Here is a 21,167-nt window from a genome sequence, read left to right on the forward strand (position 1 = left end):
AAAGAGCACCCCACCCACCCCACCCCACCCCACCCCACCCACTTCTGGGAATTCGGCTACAGCCACTTTTCTTAACACAGCTTGTCTCGGGAGAAGAGCCTGTTTTGGAGAAGAAAGCTTTTGGGGGAGGGATTTGAGGGGGAAATCTGAGGATTGTGGGGGGCGGGGGAATAGTTACTTTTTTAGCTCTTTCTCGATCTTCTACCCCTTCCCAGTTCAACCCTAATCCCTGAAAGTGGAAGCTCAGAACCACAAATAAACCCTAGCCACAGAGGGTTTTGGCAGAAGAATTTCTCTACTTTCACCCTCGGGGTTTTCATTAAGAAAAAGAGATAATTGTAGGACCCCTTAGCTCATCTCTCCCTTGGAGCCCTTTACTCTCAGTAGAGTTGCTATTCTCTCTCCCCAGGCTGCAGACTCCTGGAAGGAAAACTCGCCAATTCTTAAAGGCCTCCAAGCGCCTAGCACCAGGTCTGCACCACAGCTCTAACAAACCCACGCTCTTGCTGATAGCTATGGGGACCCAGGAACCCCAACAGCAAAGTGAACTTCAGGAATTCTTTGAAAGGGAACGGGGTGGGGGGGGCGGGGGGAGAGGAGGAGGAACGCAGAGAGAACAAGCTGGAGGAGGAGAAGGAAAAAGAACCCGGAGGTAGCCGGGTACTGGCCCAGAAGCGCATACACTTTGGATATATGTATGTGTATTTGGATATTTGAGTCGGTTTCTGTGAGTGCCTGGGAGCGCTGCTCGCTCCGCAGTGACCCCTTCTGGTCGACAACTAGAGATGCATTTGCTGGCTTAGAGTGGGTTGCTGCTGCCAGGAGGTGGGGTTAGTTAGGGCTGGGGAGCTTGGAGGTAAAGGAAACTAGAGACCTTTCCCATCCCCACCTGCCTCTCAGAAACCCGTACTGCCCTTGGCTCTGAGGCCCTATTTCCTGACATTTTCATTGTAAAGCCTTTGAGAGCTGGTTCTGTAAGCAGCCTGGGATATTTAAACTCAGCCTTAATCATGGCATTTGAGGTGGGAACTGAGTCACCTGCATGGAAGTGGTAGCTGGGTCCTTACCTCCACAAGATCAATTAACATTTCCCAGCCAGTTCCAGTGTGAAGTTCCTGCAATATTGATAAAGTCTCTATTTGCATAACATTACCTCCTTTGATACCTAAACAGTACAATATGGCTAATCATTGTCCATCAGCACTAAGGGACATCTGGATATTGACACTCTGGACCCATTTCTAAAAGTCCAGTGAACAATAAATAATTCAAATAATTACCGGGATAATACGAAATATGATAATGAGACCAATTCATCTCTCTGTGCCTTTAAAATGGATCAGACTAAATTATTCAAACTACAGGATTCTGTATTTCTTCATATAGACATTTGGGGCAGGGGGGGGGGGAATGATTTCATTGCTCAAGGTTTACCAATCCTCACTTCTTGAAGGCTGCACCTAGTGTCTGATCTGAATCCCACCTCTGATGTTTATTATCTATTCCTCTCCTAAAATATAGGTAGACATGGGTTCAAATGCCCCTGGATTAACACAGATAAACCAGGAATTCTCCTTCCCTAGTTGCATAATTTCCAAGATTCTACAAGACAAATACATTCATTGCTATCTCAGATAAAAATAGCTTCAGTTATCAAGTCTATGTCACTACATTCTAGTCACCACTTGTGTACTATATGTGTGTAACATGTGTAGCACAAAGTAAAGAGACTAGTATAATGAGCCCCTGTGTATCCATTTCCAATTTCAACCATTACAATACATAGTTGATTTTTAAAAAATCCTCACCTGAGGCCATGCTTAAAGAGAGGAAGAGAGAGAGAGAGAGAGAGAGAGAGAGAGAGAGAGAGAGAGAGAGAAACATCGATTGGTTGCCCCAGTTATGTGCCCCCGACTAGGAATCGAACTGGCAACCTTTTGGTGCACAGGATGATATTAAATCAACTGAGTCACTGTGGCCGGGCTGCAGTTGATTTTTTATCTCACTCTGACCCACTTTCCACACTCCCAAATTATTGTGAAGCAAATCCAAACATTGCATTAGTCCAGTTGTAAATACTGCAGGATTATCTCTAAAAGATAAAAAAAAGCTTTTTTTTTTTAAGTTTAGGGTCATTGTCATTATGATGCTAGATAAAATTAACAATAATTCCTTAATATCATCAAATAGCCAATGTTTACTCTCTTAAGTACTTTTTAAAAGATTTTTTATTGCTATTAAGAGAGTGAGAGAGAGAGAAACATCAATGTGAGAGTGAAACATCAATTAGCTGCCTCCTGCATGCCCCCAATCCAGGCACGTGCCCTGAACCTGGAATTGAACCAGCAACGTTTCAGTGCACAGGCGATGCCCAACCAACACTGACCAGGGCTCTGTCTTATTTTTTCTTAGAAACTTGGTTGTTTGTCTAGTACAGTTTCCCATAACCTGTGTTTTCCTGACTGCATACCTGTGGCATCAATAACACGTTTCTCTAAGCCCTTGATTTCCTGTTAAGTGACAGTAAGATCTAGAAAGTTTAATCAGATTTAAGTTCAAATGAAATTTCACCAGGAGGTTAATAATTTATGACTTCTCCTTTTCTTGTGATGCTAGCTGACACTGAGGATCTCTGTCTAATTTATGAATTTATTAGAGGTCGAAAAATGGTGGTGAGCTCCAATCTACCATTCATTTTTCATGGATGAGCTGGAACACTTCTACAGAGAAGTACCCCTTCATCAACTATTTGGGTAACTCGGGGTCCGAATAGTACAGAAAAAGCAGAATAGAAACATGCCCCTTTCTCTTTACTTACTGGTTTAAAAAAATATAGAGATGGTGTGCTGACAAGGTAGTAGTGGGTATGTTTTTTTTATCCTTCGGATAAACGCAGATCTAAATGTATTTGACGCGCTGCAGTTCATTGCTATTAGTATTCTCAATGCTGAAACTGTCTTCACGAAGCCCGAACAGCCCATTCGATTGATTCCCGAGTCCTCTGGCACCAGAGAAGCCTTTGACGGCACTCTCTTTTTCTGATATGCCAAGATGTTCCAAGCTCAACTCACAAATTCCCTGCCCAGACCTGGAATCGGCCATTCCTCCAAACAGCACTGGTTCCCGTTAGTGGGTGCCCGGGCTGTTCACCTCTACTGGGTTAGTTACTGTTTCTGGGACTTTTAGAGTGGAGACCTAGGAAATTTTATTTGAGGACAAAAGGTATATATTATGACTTTCAACTGATAATTTCCTCTCAAATAAGGGCTACAGGTTTGCCCCATTAATCATACATCTTATACTTGTATCTCCTTTATGCCATGCCAAAAATCCGAGTTTAGTGACACCAACATAATTGCCCATTCCTCTACCCCACAATACACACACACCCCTTTCAGAACGACCATGCTTAGACTATTACCTAGAATGTGACTGCTAAAATCAGTTTAAGATTTTTTTTTAACTACTCACTTGGGTGTATATTCAAATTACTGTGTTTTAAAGTCAACTGGAATAAAATCACATTGAGGTTTATTTACTTATTTTGCCTTTTGAATTTTAGAGATTGCTTTTAAATATAACTTTCTTTTTTAATTACGTAAAATATTGACATGGCTCTAAAGTCAAAACTTCCAAAAAGGTATATTCAGACAAATCTAGACACCCTGCCCCACCCATCCTCTTTCCCTCTCCAGGTATACTTTTAAAATTTCTCATGGTTTATCCTTCCATTTAAAAAATATTTCTCATTCAAGATTATTCCATTAAAAGAAAAAAAAAAAAAGAGCACAGGTTGAGACAAAGATGCTACAGAGATTCTCAAGTAGTAGTCACACCATTAGTGCGCAGGACATGCTGCATTATCTACCTGTGGGAATAGCCAGCCTGCCTTTCCAGGACTGGAAAGGGGCCTGCCAGCATTGGACTAGAGAGAGGGGGAGGGAGGGAGAGAGGGAGGGAAACATCGATGTGAGAGAGACACATCAACTGGTTGCCTCCCACATGTGCCCCGACTGTCCTGGGTGCGCAATTGAACCTGCAACCCAGGTACCTGCCTTTGACTGGGAATCAAATCTGTGACCCTTTGGTCTGAGGGCAGATGCTGTAACCATTGAGCCACATTGGTCAGGACTCCACAGACTTTTTATGCAGAGGTGTGTAGCATAGCTCCTTTACTTACAAGCAGCACACAGTAGGCATGACACACTGTGGACATCTCATCTCCTGACTAAGCTCATGTCGTATTTAAATGCGGACGCACAACAGGAAGGTGGCAAGGGGACTTGCCTAAGAGAATCCAGTTTTGCATCCCAAAGCATCCCTCCTCCATGTCAGGGCTCGTGTGTGTGTGTGTGTGTGTGTGTGTGTGTGTGTGTGTGTGCGCGCGCATTGCCTCTAGTGCCTTCTGCTTTTAAAGATAGGCTGCAACTTCTGAATGTGGCTACTTTGTCTTGCCTGTTACTTTTCTACTAAAAGAAATAACGAATTCTCTCCTGGAATGCTTTGAAGCAGAGACAGAGGCAACTGACTTTTGGCTTGGACCAAAAAGGAGGCCACAAAGGAGAAAACCAGGGCTGTGCACCCGCAGGCCTGGAGGCAGATCTGAAGCCGGGCGTGGTCTGCAGCAGGGGCTTTGGGGACAGCTCCCTTTGGCAAATTCCCTCAGTCCTTGCTCCTGGATTGGATGTTGCCAAAATAATTACCAAAGGAATCGATAGTCAGTGTTGCGATGTGATGCGGTAGTTAATGCATTATTTTCCTCCTGGAAACTGGGTTGCCTTACAGGCAGGCCAGATTCCACACAGGCTCCTGACAGCCCCAAGGCGCAGCATAACCGCATCTTCCCACTGACTTCCGCTCAGCCCTCTGAACGGGCTCCCAGCTGAGTGCAGGGCCTTGTCTGAGGTGACACAGCCAGAACAGGCACGGGTCCACGGTGCCTTTCCCTGCTACTTTTCTTTGAGATTAAAATAAATGTCATAGAATTTTGTCTTTAGAAAAGTGATACGTGCTATTTTTTTAAATGTCCCTCTCAACTAGACTTCATGGAGAATTCCCGAGGTCTATTATTCAGGACTCTGGGCAACAAGCTTATGACTCCCAGCCCGATCTCCTTCAGGGGGTCTGTAGATGCGCCTGGGCAATGCACAGAGGGTGTGAAGGGCCGGCATTCCTGTCCTCGCTGAACTCTGGAAACTCTCATTCCTGACTCAGGCCTCAGTTTCCCATCTGTGAGAGGAAGAGATTGGCCTGTCAGAGGGCTTCACTGGCAGCCCACAGGATGAATCTGGCCTACAGATGTGCTGTGTTTCATGCTCCAGAGTCTTTAAAACTGGAGAAGCTGAATGATTATAGTCGAAGGTCAATGCTCTCTTCTGTGCCACAAACACCACCATCCTAACTGCCTCTCACCCAGCCTTCCTTGTGCATATGCATGCCCCCCCTCATCTCTATGTCGATTCCTGGGACTGAGCATCTCTAAGGATCTTCCCAGGAGTGACACTCTGCAGCTTTTCTCTGCTTATAATATTTATAACAGTAATTGTAATAATAGCAGAAACTAGCATGTATTGAGCTCTTCTTATCTGCCTTGCAAGGGATTAAGCACTTTACACACAGAGTATTCCAAGGAGGAAGCTATTATTAAGACACGCACCCCTTTTGCATACAAGAAAGCTGGGGCTCAAAAGAGAGAAAGAGCCTTGCCCAAGGTCACACAGGTGGTAGTAAATGGAAGAAGAGCTGGGATTTAGATCTAGGTCTTTCTGAGCCCAGAAGTGATATTCAAACTACTTAGCAACTAGTAGGTCATGGAGCTGACTCGGCAGGTGGGCACTGGACACAGGCAGCCTGGGCTCCAGGGAAGGACGAAGTGCAGACAATGGGCCCTGGAGGGGTCCAGAGAAGCAGCTCTTTACCAAGCTGAATGGAGACACTTCCCCATTAAACAGTGTGGCTGTACCTGCCTCTCGAGTAGTGGCCTTCCTGCTCTTACCCACCCCACGTGCTCCATGTGACGCTGAGCCAGAGGCACCTGCAGTATCTTGAGAGCCTCTGTTCGACCAGCGGGCACCCATGCCAGTGGCTCAGGGGGTGGACAGGGTCTCCTGAGAGATGGAGAGGTGGCAAAACTCAGTAACAGAGCCAGCCTCCCTGCTTTCAGAAACTTAGGAGGAAGGAAGGTGGAATTGACCTGGAAAAACAATTCTGTGGGTTTCTACACGATCTGAAGGAGGCCAGAGGTATTACTCAATGGATCACTTAATATGGCCCCCAAACCAGGAGAGCTTGGCTGGGTCTCAGAAAAGTAATTCAAGACATGTGCCCTCTCTCATTATTATAACAAATTACAAAATGCATTGGGCACAGACTCACGTGCAAGAGGTTGTACCAAGCACTGAGGTTTCAATGAGGAGATGATATCTCTGCCTTTGATATGCTCACAATCGGGGGGGGGGGGGAGGGGAGGGTGTCAGGTGAGGGGATAGACAGGTAGACAGGCAGTGACTGTGCTGTTTCCTGTGATATTATGGGCTACACCAGTGGTTCCCAACGTGGGGCACACGCCCCACAGGGGGCGATTTGATTTTTAAAGGGTGGTAATTTGAGAATGAGTTATTAATAGTGAATTTTTTGCATTTCTGATGGTTCTAGGGGCCTCATATACAGTATATAAATATATATTCTGACACATTTATGCATTTCAGTTCAGTTCTCTATTATATGTTTGGAAAGTTTATTTGCTATTTTTTTCATATCACTTCATATTATTATTATTTTTTAACAATTTCTTAGTGATTGTTTCCTCAGTACTTCCACTGTCCTTTTGTTCTTTTATTTTTCTCTTTCATGGATGCCATGTTCTTTGGAAGCTTGTTTAGACCAGTGGTCGGCAAACTCATTAGTCAACAGAGCCAAATATCAACAGTACAATGATTGAAATTTCTTTTGAGAGCCAAATTTCTTAAACTTAAACTTCTTCTAACGCCACTTCTTCAAAATAGACTCGCCCAGGCCGTGGTATTTTGTGGAAGAGCCACACTCAAGGGGCCAAAGAGCCGCATGTGGCTCGCGAGCCGCGGTTTGCCGACCACTGGTTTAGACCAAGTGAATGGCCTTTTAAGCATTCTCCATGTGAATAGGACTTCACTTTTTTAATAATAAGAATTCTATGTCACGGGGTGGGGGCATCAGGATTTTAGAGATGCTTAGGTGGGGCATGGCCAAGAAAAGGTGGGGAACCCCTGGGCTACACACAGAGGGCTGGAGTGCACACATAAGGAGCACTCATCCCTGGGTAATCAGGGAGAACAGAGACCTGAAGTATGAGCTATCCGGGCGGACACAGGAGGCGGGGCGGGAGGGGACACTCCCGGGAGCGAGCTCTGTAGGACAAAGACACAGGTGTGAGACGGAACTTGAGCACAGGGCACACCAGCAGCAGCAGCTCCCGGGAAGCTGAGAGAAATGCAGGTTCGCAGGCCCCACTCCAGCCATTTGACCCCTTCTAAGTTAGCAATGAGCATCCCGAGATGTCGGGTTTCTGCAAACAAGTATAACTTTAAAAATATAAATAAATGAAATAAATAGAGGCTGTGAGACTTCTCTTTGTCAAGTGTAGACAGTTCTTGAAATAATCAATTACCACAAATTATCATGATCGTTGCAAAAAAAGAAAAAAGAAAAAGCACATTTTATACCCAAAATGCAGGAGAGAGAAAGACATGCTCTCAGAAGAAAGAATACGCTTCTAAATTGACTGACTTTCACTTGCCTAAGATTTCACAACATTGTCCATCCTGTTTCCTTTTTCTCATGTTGACACCGAAGACCTGCCGCAGACCAGACCGGCCCAACTCCCTGGAGCACTGCCCGGGGTATGATGCGACAGCCTGGCCTGCTGGGCATTCAATGAGAGCACATTTAGAATAAGCAGCAAAGTCAGTGGCTTCTTACCCAGCCTGGAGAGTCAAAGTTAAGGTCACAGAATCACTGACCTTACAGATCCATCTGTCCAATCCCCCTCTATTTTTTTTAATTTCTTCTGCATTTTTTATTGTGGTAAAATATACACAACCTAAAATTTAGCATTTTAACCTCTACAACTCGGTGACGTTAAGTGCAATCAGTGTTATATAACGCTCACAACTCAAAACCTTCCTCCTGGGGTGCAGCCCCTGACTTCCCCAATGAGGGCCGCTCCCTCCCCTTGCACACCCACAGCTCCTTTGAAACAATCACCATGCATTGTGATTACATAAGGAATAATCTGCCTGCACCCTCCCATCTACTAGAGGGAACACTCTGGGCTGGAAAATATCATCTGTCATGTTCATGGCTGCAATATCAACACTCTGAACAGGTCCTGGCACACGATAAGCACAACTACTTGATTGACTGAATCCTTTCCCTTCTCATCCTTAACCCGAACCCCCATCCAACCCCCATCCAAATCTTCATTTTGTATTTTAAGTGCTGACCCCTGCAGACCACGGTACGGTGGAAAAGAACCACATCTATCGGATCGAGCAGGTTTCCGCAGCCTGCCTCCACGGCTTCCTATCGATGTTTTTAATCGCTTAGTGAGCAGGTGCAGCCTATGGCTGAGAATCCAGGGACCTTTCCAAAGTGGTCAGCAAGCCCCATCATTGACCAGCACCGACACGTCATGCACACCTGCATTTTGAAAATCCTAGTGTCTATTTTCTAATGAGCAAGTTGCCTCATTTGGCTTATTCCTTCTGAGCTGTCAGGAAGGTGGGAAGACTTTTATTTGCTCTCAGGATCCACTATGGAGAGAAGAGAGGGGAGGGAAGGGAGAAATACCCACATTTACAATCATAGCTCTGGGTTTGTCATTAGAGTGTGGGTGAGTCATTCTGAAGGCAAAGAGTGCAACTAAGGGGAGTCAACAAAGTCTTTCTGTGGGTGTCAAATTAGCAGCATCTGCCTCCTGGCCCTAACTCCCACCCAATGGCCATAACTCCCTAAAGCATATATCTTACCTCATCTAGCCTGAACCTCCATGAGCTACAGTTTCCTCATCAGTAAAGTGGGGAGAGTGGTACTTATTGGATAGGACTGTTGGAGGGACTACATGAGACAATGTATCCAAAATGCCTGCATCTATTTTTCTTTCTTCCCATGCACCAGCCAACACTCCCCAGCAATCTTAAGGTTAACACAACGACCAGACCCCAAATTCTAGGCAGCTCCAATACAAAGGGCAAAAAGTGTGTAATTCTGGGTCACAGGGTTGGCAGAAAAATGGTGGAACAAAAACAGAAAGAAACCGTGTAGAACAGCATTAGGTTTAATTTGCCCAAAAGCATTTGATGATGCATCTTTAACCAACAAGGAAGTTTCTACGTCTTTTCCACAAGGGGAGCATTTTCCCTTCGAACGGTCTTTTGTTTTTTAAAGCGGACAGACAGGAAAGATGAAGGAAGAGAAGACACTCTTTTTCATGTCTTCAAAGGCAAACTAAACGTGATCCCTTTGGTGAATGGCTCTAGATAAAAACTCCACTCCAGTCTGCTTTCTGTGATTAAAAGCCCTCTTGTTTGTGGAATCACAGGGAGAAGAAAAGAAAGGGAAGCTCTTGTCGCTGTTAAGTGCCCCGAAAGTGGGCTCCCTCCCAGTTCCCTCTGGTGGGGGCCCCCAATCCCTACAAAGGACAGGAGGCAAAGCAGAGGCTTAGCTGCCTAGAGTAGGAGAGAAAATGGGGATGAGGTGGGAGGCCCGAAGAAGTCCCCACAAGATTGTGGACTCAAGATAGTACGGTCTAGGACTCCTGTGCCCTGCCCCTGTCTTTTTAGGGACATTGCCACATTGGGACCCAGTCTGTTCCATGGCCTTCTCCATATAAGAAACCAGACAGACTGCTCTTTCTTTCTTTCGAGGGATGGGTGGGTGGAGAGGGCTAACCTAAAGCCATCTTGCTTCACTGGGAATCCAATTGCAGCTTGACTATAATGAGAACTTGAGTTTTCGTGGGAAGCAAGAACTTTTTGCAGAAATCGCTCTTGGGTTCTGAAGGTTCCTTTTGGAATGTAAGTGTGTTGGTCTGTTGACATCTTGCATTTTAGTTGGCAACCCTACGTATTGACCATCTTAACCTCAGCCTTCATTTCCTGCCTCATTTCCCCACGAGCAGTATCGGGAGTGTGGATAAGAGAGGAGAGCCCTCGAGGCTTCCTGAGGGCGCCAATGAGGTAGTCAGATCCATGGGTTTTCCTGTCAGGCAGGGCCAGATTCAAACCTCATGCCTGCCTCTAGCTCTTTGATCTCCAGCAAGTGGTGTTCCCTACTGAGCCTCCTTTCTGTATGGCGGAAATGAAAATGGTAACATCCACCTTACAGAGTTGTGGTTGGGATTACAATGAGCTGACATGAAAGCCCCTAGCACGCTGTAGATCCAAGATAAATGGCAGTGCTTATTCTCACCCCTCTCTCCCCTTCAGTAGACAGTTCTTTCTGCCCGAGTGCCCTTCCTTCCTCCACTTCCTTCTCACCCGTGAAACTTCCTTCACTTTCTTGTCGGCCCACCCTTAGCAAGTTGTCTAAACTGCTCGCCATGCCCACGTCATTTGGAGGATTACACTGCAATCAGCAGCATGATTCACAGATGCTTTCCCATCAGGACTGAATTGTTGGCAGATACCAAGTGTCCTTCATCTCCTTGGGTCCAGCCTTTAGCACAGGGATTGACACATAGGAGGAGTTTGATATGTCTGAGACGAACATGTTATCAAACTATGAACACATTAGTATAAACCACCTATGACTACAGGTTCCAAATGGCAGTCTACTCACACAAAATTAAGTTGGTGTAGGGGGAGTTTCTCAGAAAGCTCAGCTTATTCCCTTTAAGAGACTGTCTTTTATTTCAGACTATCCTTTCTTCTTTGTTTGGAATAAGAAATAACACTTGTCATTTATGGAATAATTTTTAAAAGGTATTTATTTGACAAAATGGAGAGTTTGCAGTCTATGTGTTGAGACACATCTCTGTATCTTATCTCTATCTCAACAAGCAAGTTTCAAGTGCATTAATTGAAAATGCACTAGCACTTGAAATTCAAAAGTATGAGAACCACCACTTTATGAGATAATAGAGTAGAAAGCAGAACCGGAGAGAATGTAACCCACAACTGGTAAGTTTGGGTGGAAGAAGTGGAGAGGAAAGAACCACAGCATAGGACATGGCCAGGGAGGCACATTTGATCTGAATAAAAATGCTTAAGGTGTTTGGGAGTCAAAATGATAGATGCAACAAGCAAGCGAATTTCCCTAGTTTCTAATCCCACCATCCCAGAGGGTCAGTATCTTAATTTACTCAAGTCTAAGACCCTCCCAGTGGTCCCGCCCGCAACTGTTCATATCAACAACCTCCTTCAAAGGATAACAAGACAGTACAAGGAAGGGCATCCATCCCATTGACCTCTGACCTCTGACCTCCAAGGCCCCTCCTGTCTTTGGAATCCTAGCCAGGCTCCTCCCTCTGAATGAGAGTTACTGTGCCAGTGTCCCAGGCAAATTCTGGGAACTTGCCCTCGCCTTGGCCTCAGAGTTACGTTTCTGTAAAGACAGTTCCTCAGTCCTCTGTAGCTCCATTGACCGTGACTCCAGGCATTGTTAGGTCATTCCTCAGTCCCGTCTCCCTCTGTCCTTTCCTAGATGGCACATCTGTCACTTTAAAGTTCCCATTGCTCATCTGTCATGGTCCACAATGAGTAAGAGACCAGGCGAAAGGCTAAATAAATGTTTTGCCACTAAAAGGAAGACTTTGACACCCTTAACTTAATCTCTCAGGGTATCAGGCCCCCCACCCTTTAAATAGTAATAACAACAACAATGGCAGCAACTCTGCCATATAGCAGTGTAATGCCATAAGACAGGCATAATGTTAAGCACTTTACTGCACTATTTCATTTCATCTTCACAACAAGCACACAAGAGAGATGTTACCATGCTACAGATGAAGAAACTGAGGCTCAGGATTTTTGTCCAAGGAGCTTTGCATACCTGGAGGAGCTGAGGACTGGAAAGCCAGTGTTTCTGATTCCAAACGTCTGTGCTTCACCCTACTTAATACTGCTTCCACTCTAGCACTTTCGAACCCTCCTAGCGGTCCACCAAATAGAACTCAAATTTCTCCTGGTCTCCATTTGCTTCCACCATTTTGTGTCCCACTCATGCTCTTCTGGATCCTCCATGTCAGTTACTTTAGAGTCCCTTCTACTTAAGAAGTCTCTCACTTCTGAGCTTTTCCCCACACTATTCCTCTCTCCTTAGCAAACCTACCCATGTTGTTAGCCCCCCCGTTTCAACATACTGACCCAATGAATTCCCCTTCCTCTCAATCTCCTAACACTGGGGTCGGATGAACCCCATAGTCCATCCCACAGAGGACCATGAGTTGCTCTGTAGTCATTCCTCACGTAGGTGTTTCATCTCTCCACCTTGACAGACACCCCTGGGAGGAGCCACGGCTCAGCACATGTGTCTCTTGTATACCACCTTCCTGAAAACACAATTGATGTCTAATCAGTGTTTGATGACTGAGCCCCTTCTGTCCTCTTCCTTTCCTTTCTTTCTTCTTATTTCTTCTTCTCCACCTCCTCTTCCTCATCTCCCTTTGGCACTTCCTTTTCTCCCCTGTTTTATTCTGCATTTTTAAGTGTATTGGGCAACTCCAGGCATGTTTCCCCAGGATCTCTGCCTCCTGATACTCACAGCCTTGTGTAACCCCCTTCTCCTTGGTGTGGGCTGTATCTAGGGACTTGCTTCCCCAGACTATACAGCAAAGGCATGTCACTTCTGTGATTAGACTACCAAAGACTTTGTCCCGTTAGCACTCTCCCTGGCTATCGTTCTTGTCCTCTCTTGCTCACTCGCATGCAGGCAGTTTTGTATTGTGAAATGCTCTATGGCGAGGCCCATATGGCAAAGAATCAAAGAAGGCTTCTGGCCAACAGCTCAACAGTCTCAGTCCAACAATACGCAGGGAACTGAATCTTGCCCCAAACTATATGAGCGAACTTGGAAGTGGATCCTTCCCATTTGAGATGGCTGACAGCTAAAGCTCTGGGCCATGCCTTGATGGCAGCCTTGTGAGGGAGCCGGAGCAGGAGACCCAGCTAAACCATGCCCAGACTCCTGATCCAAAGAAACTGTGAGATAGTAAGGATGTTATTTCAAGAGAGGGAATTGTTAAGCATCAATAGGTAACTAATACACTAAATATTCATTGACTCAGACATTTGGTGAATGTTTAACAAGTTGTCCTTGTTGACTGAGGGAACATTTTGATGACTCAAGCGTGTTCTCTAGTTTTGAAAAACTCCAGCCTACTTGGGAGTTGGGAAGAGAGTTGAGTCATCAGATCACTGTAATATAGCATTTAAGAGTGCTGATAGAGAAAGGAAGAGGAACCTAGTAGAGATTTGTAGAGGCAGCAGTTCATTCTGCTTGGGAGAATCTGAGAAGGCTCCCCAAAAGTGAATGTTGAGTTCGGTCTTAAGAGGGTGAGTGGGGCCGAAACCGGTTTGGCTCAGTGGATAGAGCGTCGGCCTGTGGACTCAAGGGTCCCAGGTTCGATTCCGGTCAAGGGCATGTACCTTGGTTGCGGGCACATCCCCAGTAGGGGGTGTGCAAGAGGCAGTTGATCGATGTTTCTCTCTCATCCATGTTTCCAACTCTCTATCCCTCTCTCTTCCTCTCTGTAAAAATCAATAAAATATATTTAAAAAAAAAAAAAAAGAGGGTGAGTGGGAGCTCATCAAATTGAGGGAGTTGGGTAGAGGGTATAGAAGAGCATTCCAGGGAAAAAGAACACTGTAGACAAAAACATAGCAGTATGAAAAGGCTTGTCATAATTGGGTAAAACATGAGAAGCTTAGCACTCACTCTCCTGACTCCTCTATCACAAAAAGAACAATATGCATTTATTCAGTGTTCACTCTGTTACATTTTAGCACTCAGTGTCTCACTGAATTCTTATAACATTCCTATGAAATGGGCAATCTGTATTTACGGTGAGGAAATAGGCTCAGAAGGTAGAAGTGACTTGTTCAAGTTACCAGCTAAGTGGGAGTTTGAATATTGATCTGTCTGACCCTAGCACACCTCTCTCAATCACCATCTGTGATGGGCAGCTCCCAAGGCAGAGGATTCCAGTTTCTGCTGGATAGGACAAGTCTTGAATTGCCTGTGGACCCACACACTCCTCTCACAGCCTGGTATGGAAACAAAGAAAAGAGGCTGGGCCAATCAGATTCTCTGGGGCAGTGTTTCTTAGCCACGCTAGCCACATTTCATGTAGTTTGTAGCTACTATATGGACAGCACAGATAACAGAACATTTCCATCTTTGGAACAAGGATCCACTTCCAAGTTCGCTCATATAGTTTGGGGCAAGATTCAGTTCCCTGCGGATTGTTGGACTGAGACTGTTGAGCTGGATAAGGGCACAGGCCTAGGTTCAAACCCTGGCTCCTCCACTTACTATGTGGCCTTGGACAAGGTATTTAACATCTTTGAGCCTGTTTTCACATCAGTAAAACAGAGAGATGATAAGAGCACCTAACTCATAGAGTCAATGTGAAAATCACAAAAAGCAGAAGCAGTGAGGGTGAAAGAATGCCATGAAATTGAAGGGCCTCATTGGAAGTCTATCCATGTTAAAAATCTAGTAATGAGGAACCCGAAAAAGAGAGAGGGAGCAAGCAGGTGGCCCCATACATTTCCCTCAGATTCTGATGACTTCGTAATTCTGATTCTCTTTTATCTTTAAAAGCAATATTCCATTTTCTTCAGACAACCTGATATTGTTGGGAGGAGAAGGGGATGTGGGAGGAGGAACATTTATTCCCTACTCCTCATGTTTCCCTGCAGGGGACCCTCCAATAGAGGGACACTCCCAGCTCTTGCCCCACCTGATTGGTGAATCTGGAAGAAGAAACTGAACATGCTCAGCTCAGTATTCTCTCTTTGGGGTGTTGCCTGCCTGCAGAAAAGGTGCATTCTGGGCTTCGCTGAGCAGGCTTTGTTTGCTTGAAGTTGGAATTGGAGGTTAAGTTCAATTCAGAAGAGTATTAGCAAGCTGTGTCCTCTACAAGAGGTTTTTATTTTTTAATCAGCAATAAAACTGGCACTTTGAGTTCCATCTGACAGACTTTCATGTCTCCTGCGATTCGTTTTGTGCCACCTTGATAAGGTTCACTCCTCTCTTTTTGATGATGCTCATTCCAATCCGCCATTAGGCCTTCTTGTCACGGTTCCAGATGGCTATCCTAAGCAAACTTTCTGCACAGACAGCTCTTCCCTGGGCTTTCTGCTCCCCTGATATCCTGGCTCCCCACCCACCCAGGTCCTGAATCATGGAGCAATTTGGCAGATTCACTTTATACCCATGCCTTACCCTCTGCCAACCCTGCAGATGCCTCGACTCATCCAAGTCTTTTCTAATTACTTCTTGGCTGATAGCTATTCTAGCAATTTCTTTATGTCTGGTGTATGTTCCAACTTCTCCACTTTGTCTTTCCCACTGAATACTTAAAATACAAAACTTGGTAACTCGGGCATTTTTGAATCATTAATTTCAAGCGTGCCTTCCTTTTATTAGCTAGTCTACATCCCCCACCGAGACCTCTCTTTTCTCCTTGATACATTTGAGCACCTCTGTTTAATTTTCTTTCCCATTACTGAGCTGGGACGAACTTGAACTAACTTACCCCAATAACATTCTTGCAGAAGCATCAGTAGACACAGCATCAGGGTGGAGGTTCCCAGGTGTCAATTGCTGGCAAGTGAGTCCTCAAAACATCTCTTCCAAGGGCTTGCTGCTCCTCTGTATGTTCTGAAATATTTTCCAATAATTGCTTTTTCTGAACTCATTAGAGGTAGGCAAAAGTCACTAGAAGGGCACTAATGATGGACATATTTACCAAGAGAGAAAGGGGAATTGATCATGAAGCCATCTACCATAGACACATATGAAAGGAGTCTCCAAATAAGCTCTCTTGTCACCAATAGAGGTTTCCCTATGGGATTGGGAGGGGCAGGTCAAGAGTCTGATTCTTAATAGTTCTGTCCAGTAGAATGTTCTGTGATGATGGAAACGTTCTATTATCTGTGCTGTCCATATAGTAGCTACAAACTACATGAAATGTGGCTAGCGTGGCTAAGAAGTTGAATTTTTAAATTTTATTTCATTTTAAGTAATAAAATGTGACTAGTGGCTACTATATTCATCAGTGAAGTTCTACCAGATATTGCTATGGGGTTACCAGGACATTCCCCCATTATAGTAACCATAGTTTTTGGTGAGTCATTGGATAATACACAAGGAGACAAAGATCCACTGGACTCACAGAACCTGGGGTCCATGGGTGGATGTCATGACGCTCCACACCCAGAGGAGCCTCATTCTGGTGCAGCAGTCGCCAACCCTTTGGACCTCCAGTGGTCTGCGGACCACCGGTTGGTGACGGCTGCTCTAGTGGATGCTTCGAGAAGAGGTCACAGATTGGTGGTCCGCCACCTAAATTCAACAGTGTAGGCATGTCTGACTCACACACTTAAAAGAAATTGCTGACACTGAAAAACAAAGAGATGTCACATAAAGTGTTGGGTTTCTAGCTTTTCTTGAAAAATCAAGAGAGATCACCTGGGAACATTCAGGTGGAAATGAGTAGCAGCAGCTTCCTTCACGTGGGGCAAGAGTTCTTCTCTTGGCCACAGTCCCACCACTCTCTACGGTCTAAATGCCCATGCAAGCATTTGGGTTTGTTTGTCCTTGTGTCACAGTTCGAAGCATAGGCTTTGTCTGGCACCAGACAAACTATAAGTTTGAATCCCACTTCTGCCTTGGAACAAGCTGTGTGACCTTGAGCAAGTGACCTCACCTCTCAGAGCCTCAGTCTCCTCATAAGTAAAGCGGGGAAGGTAATAAAAGGGACCTGGATCTTTGTTGTAAGGATTCAGTGGAACAATACATAGAAAACTTTTAATAAAAGAGCCAGGCTTACGGAAAGTGAGAAAGAGAAGAGGGAAGAAGAGGAGAGGAAAAAAGAAGAGACAGAAGGTGAAGAAAAAGAGGGGAAGGAAGAGGAGCAAGAGGAAAGTAAGAGCTGTTTTTCCAAACACATCTAAAACCAACAGAAGAAAAAAAAAATTCTTTTCCCAGTGAAGGATTTCCTAACCCCATCGCTTTAGTTCCCTGCCAACATAATCCCACAACCACCTACATTGTAAGCCCAGGACATGGGGTGGAAGTTGAGGGGTGAATGGGTGAGTGTACTGAGGGTGAGAGAGAGATGCATGAACAAAAGCAAGGAAATAAATCAGTTGGCCCCTGGAACCTTTGCCCTTGGATCTGCAACCTTTGCCCTGAGAACCCATTTTCCTGCCCACTTCTTGGGAGCATTTGGGACCTTGTGCTAGAAACACCAAAAGGTCTGGGCTTCCTAAAACCTATTGGGGCTGAAATCCCTCCCCCAAGTCAGCATCTGTCACCAGAAAAGACCTCCGTGTGGCATAGTTTGAACTTATCTATCAGAGGAAAGGCAAGCCTTCTTAAGACAAATGGAAAGGCACCAGTAGCTATTTGCCAAAAGACGTACAGGAGACTTGACTAAACTCTCAGGCAGTTATGACCTCAGGTTCTCAGTAGTTAGTTTTGCAGGGTTTCTCAAAGTTGATTTGAGGACCGTGTAATTCCGATGATGCTGGGAGAGGGGTATTGAGATGCCAATTCCAGGGCCTGGGACCCAGAGACTTGGACGCTCAGCCTATTTGGGAGTGGTGCTAGGGAATGTGCTTTTGTAGATATATAAGCTATTTTACTTCTACGACTCATATATTTTTATTGATTTCAGAGAGAAAGGGAGAGGGAGATAGAAATATCAAGGATGAGAGAGAATCCTTGATCAGCTGCCTCCTGCATGCCCCACACTGGGGATCAAGCCTGCAACCCGGGCATGTGCCCTAAGAATCGAACTGTGACTTCCTGGCTCATAGGTTGACGCTCAACCACTGAGCCATGCCACCAGGGCTTATATGATTCCTTTAATCAAGTAATTTAACAGCAGATTTGCCTGACATGTCCCACCTCTGGGGAAGCATGAAGATCGCTGTAAACTTGGGTGGTCCAGGAAGGCTTCTCAGAGGAAGAGACAGCCTTCTGCTGGATTTTGAGGTATCTAGATGGGGGCTATAGAAGGAGATGAATTCATTCATTTATTCATGTGCCAGAGATTTACTGAACACGTACTACGTGCTAGCTTCATTCTAGGAGCCAATTAATAGAACAGCAAACAAACTAGATCCTCATAGATCTAGCTGGGGAAGGCAAACAATAAAAAAAACAAAAACAAGTAAGCAAAAACACTCATAAGATGGTGATAAGCACTTGAAGAGAAAAACAAAGCAGAGACCTAATCCCGTGTGACTGGTGTCGGTATAAAAAGAGGAAATCAAGACACAGACTGAGAGAGACACGGGGAACGCACAGAGAGAAGGCGGCCATCTGCAAGCCAAGGAGAGAGGTCTCAGAAGAAACCAAACCTGCTGACCTTGATCTTGGACATCTAGCTCCCCTAACAGTGAGAAAATAAATTTCTGTTGTTTAAGTCACCCAGTCTGTGCTAGTTTATTCTAGCAGCTCAAGCAAACCAACATAGACACTATCACAGAACAGGTGCTCACAATTCAGAGACAGAGAGGAAAATGAACCAGGCAATTGTAATACAAGTGTATCTCCACCAATAGAGACACACCATTTGAATTAATTACCGTTCTAATCGATCCAACACATACTTGTTGAAAGCCTGCTACATTTCTGGAGCTGCACTAGACACCGGGGATAAAACGATGGATAAAGTGGATACATCCATCGCCTTTAGACGCTCACAAGGTCCTCTGCCCCTCCCTATAGACTCGACACTGCGCTCTCCCCAGACTCAAAAGAGGGGTGCAGGACCGTGTGGTAGATGTGACCATGGAGGGTGGAATTAGGGAGGCCTGGACTTGGGTCCGTGATCGCCCACTAAGGGGCTGTGTGGCCTGGGGCAAGCTATTTAACCACGCTGGGCCTCGTTTTTTCTCTAAAAGGCAATAACCATACCCAGGGATGATTGTTGTGAGAATTAAATAAGATCACGGCCACAAATCAGAACAAGTGCTTCGTAGACATTTGCTATGGTGATCACCGCAGCCTCTGAAGCAGACCCAATCAGATGATAATAAATATTATCACTAATATAGAGCGCCTTCTCGAGACCAGAGAACACTAAGTAATTTGCATATATTATCATTTTATATCTATGAAGCATCTTCCCTCCACTCAGCCTTTCCTAGTTTAATTTTCTGACTTCTCCTTTGTTTACTTCGTGTTTTATCAATCCCGTGAAGGCACTTCAGACCTGAGAGAGTCTGAGGGGGAGGCTAGGACGCTGTTGGGAAAGGGCTGTCTTTCTCCCCATCCACAGTGCCCGTCTCCAGTTTGCACACAGCCCGCAGGCTGGGAGCCGTGTCTGGAGGCACGGGCGCCACAGGGCTCCCTGTTACACCTGAGTCACTGGCAGCACATTCGACTGCAGGTCCCCATCAAGGTGGTGCGGTTGTCTCTGTATATGTCATTCCTGGAGGAGTTTTGTAGTTAAATTTCCTCCAGTGCCACTGGGAGATGAGATCCGCTTCCCTTGCCAGGGACCAGAGATGGGAGACAGCACGGAGCTGTTATCATGGAAACCACGTCTCCCCGGGGCCCCAAGGGGCACTTCTGGAAATGGTTTGGAATTTGATCACAGTCTTCGAGCTTGAGAACCACGGTTAAAAGCTGTTATTTCCTCGAGTCTGATAAACGGTTGTTGAGAAGCTGCCAGTGCTGGTGGCGCTGGGAGAGACGGGACAGGGGAGGACACAGGTCAGGAGAATGGGGAGAGATGACAGGATGGGGGATCCGGAGCCTCAGACCTGTAGGGCCTCAGACCTGCAGAGCTGACGATTGGGCGACGTTCCTGCCTGACTGTCCAGAGTGACACTGTGGAAGGGACACAGATTAGATGGGGTGAGTCACGTGACTCACCCTCTCCGGTCAGAGAGGGGGCTCAGGTGTAATGAAGGAACTGAAACATCTGGATACAAGTCATCATCAGCTCTGAGGGTCTTGGAAAAGAACTCCAGATAAGAAGTTGCAAACTCAAACCCCTAGAGACACCACTAAGTGAAGGTGAAATGAGCGTGGTGGGGCTTCGGTGGGAACGGAAGGGCACACCCTCCATCTAAAGGAGGTGGCCGGCGCCAGCCCCAGCTACTTATGCCTGGAGGGTCTGCAGCTTCAGCTCCGAGCCAATTAGCCACTTTTCCAGAAAAAAAAAAAAAAAACACCAAAAAAACCTCCAAATCTAGAACTTGAGGTAAACTCTCCTGACATTTAAATGTAAGCTATGGGGTCGAACATTTTAAAATCAAGTTGCAGGCCAAACAAAACATGTCTGAATGTCAAATCCAGTCCGTTCATTTCAGTTTGCAAATTGAGCATTAAAAAGAAGCTCCAAATTCCAGAGGCAGAAGGAAATTTTAATATATCACCAATTACCACAATGAAAAAAACACAGTCAAAAGAACAGTTATGATTTATTCAGTACTTACTGTGCGCTTAGCAACCTGTTTATATTACTCTATGGAGTCTTCCGCACACCTCTGGGGGCGCGGGACCTCTCACTCCTACTTAGGAGGAAACTGAGGCCCGCTGAGTTTAAGTCACTTGTCCAAGGTCACTCGGTACTACACAGGAGTCTCTGTGGGGAGAGGACTCGTTCCCTGTGCCTCTTCTGCTGCAGAGAACACAACACCCCGGACACCTCCACAGGCGTACTCCTCCCAGTGTTTGCCTTGCCATATGTGTCGGTTGTTCTAAGGCAGTGGTTTCTGACCAGGGGGGGATGTGCCTCCAGGGGACATTGCTAGTGGTCACAGCCGGCGGGGGAAGGGCAGGGTGCTACTGGCACCTGGTGGGTAGGGACCAGGGATGCTACTGAACACCCTACAGTGCACAGTACAGCCCCCATGACAGAGCATGACCTGGCCAACGTGTCCATAGTGCCAAGGTCGATAAACCCTTTTTTAAAAGGACATGGGAGGAAGAGATGAGGGCTGGGG

At 45.7% G+C, this 21,167-nt stretch overlaps 1 protein-coding gene across 1 annotated transcript in view; it reads right to left on the minus strand.

Moving 5' to 3' along the window:
• SRRM4 (serine/arginine repetitive matrix 4) overlaps positions 1-15,835 on the minus strand; it is a gene marked incomplete at its 3' end in the record, with an annotated part of 131,901 nt that extends 116,066 nt beyond the window's left edge. Inside the window, exon 1 of the mRNA XM_079763246.1 lies at positions 15,737-15,835. Within this exon, the coding sequence (XP_079619372.1) occupies positions 15,737-15,776 (40 nt within the window). The 5' untranslated portion in view covers positions 15,777-15,835. The remainder of the gene's footprint in view (positions 1-15,736) is intronic.
• Positions 15,836-21,167: the final 5,332 nt, after the last annotated feature.

This window comes from Cnephaeus nilssonii (assembly GCF_951640355.1).
Source record: "Cnephaeus nilssonii genome assembly, chromosome: 22".
Lineage (NCBI taxonomy): Eukaryota > Metazoa > Chordata > Mammalia > Chiroptera > Vespertilionidae > Cnephaeus > Cnephaeus nilssonii.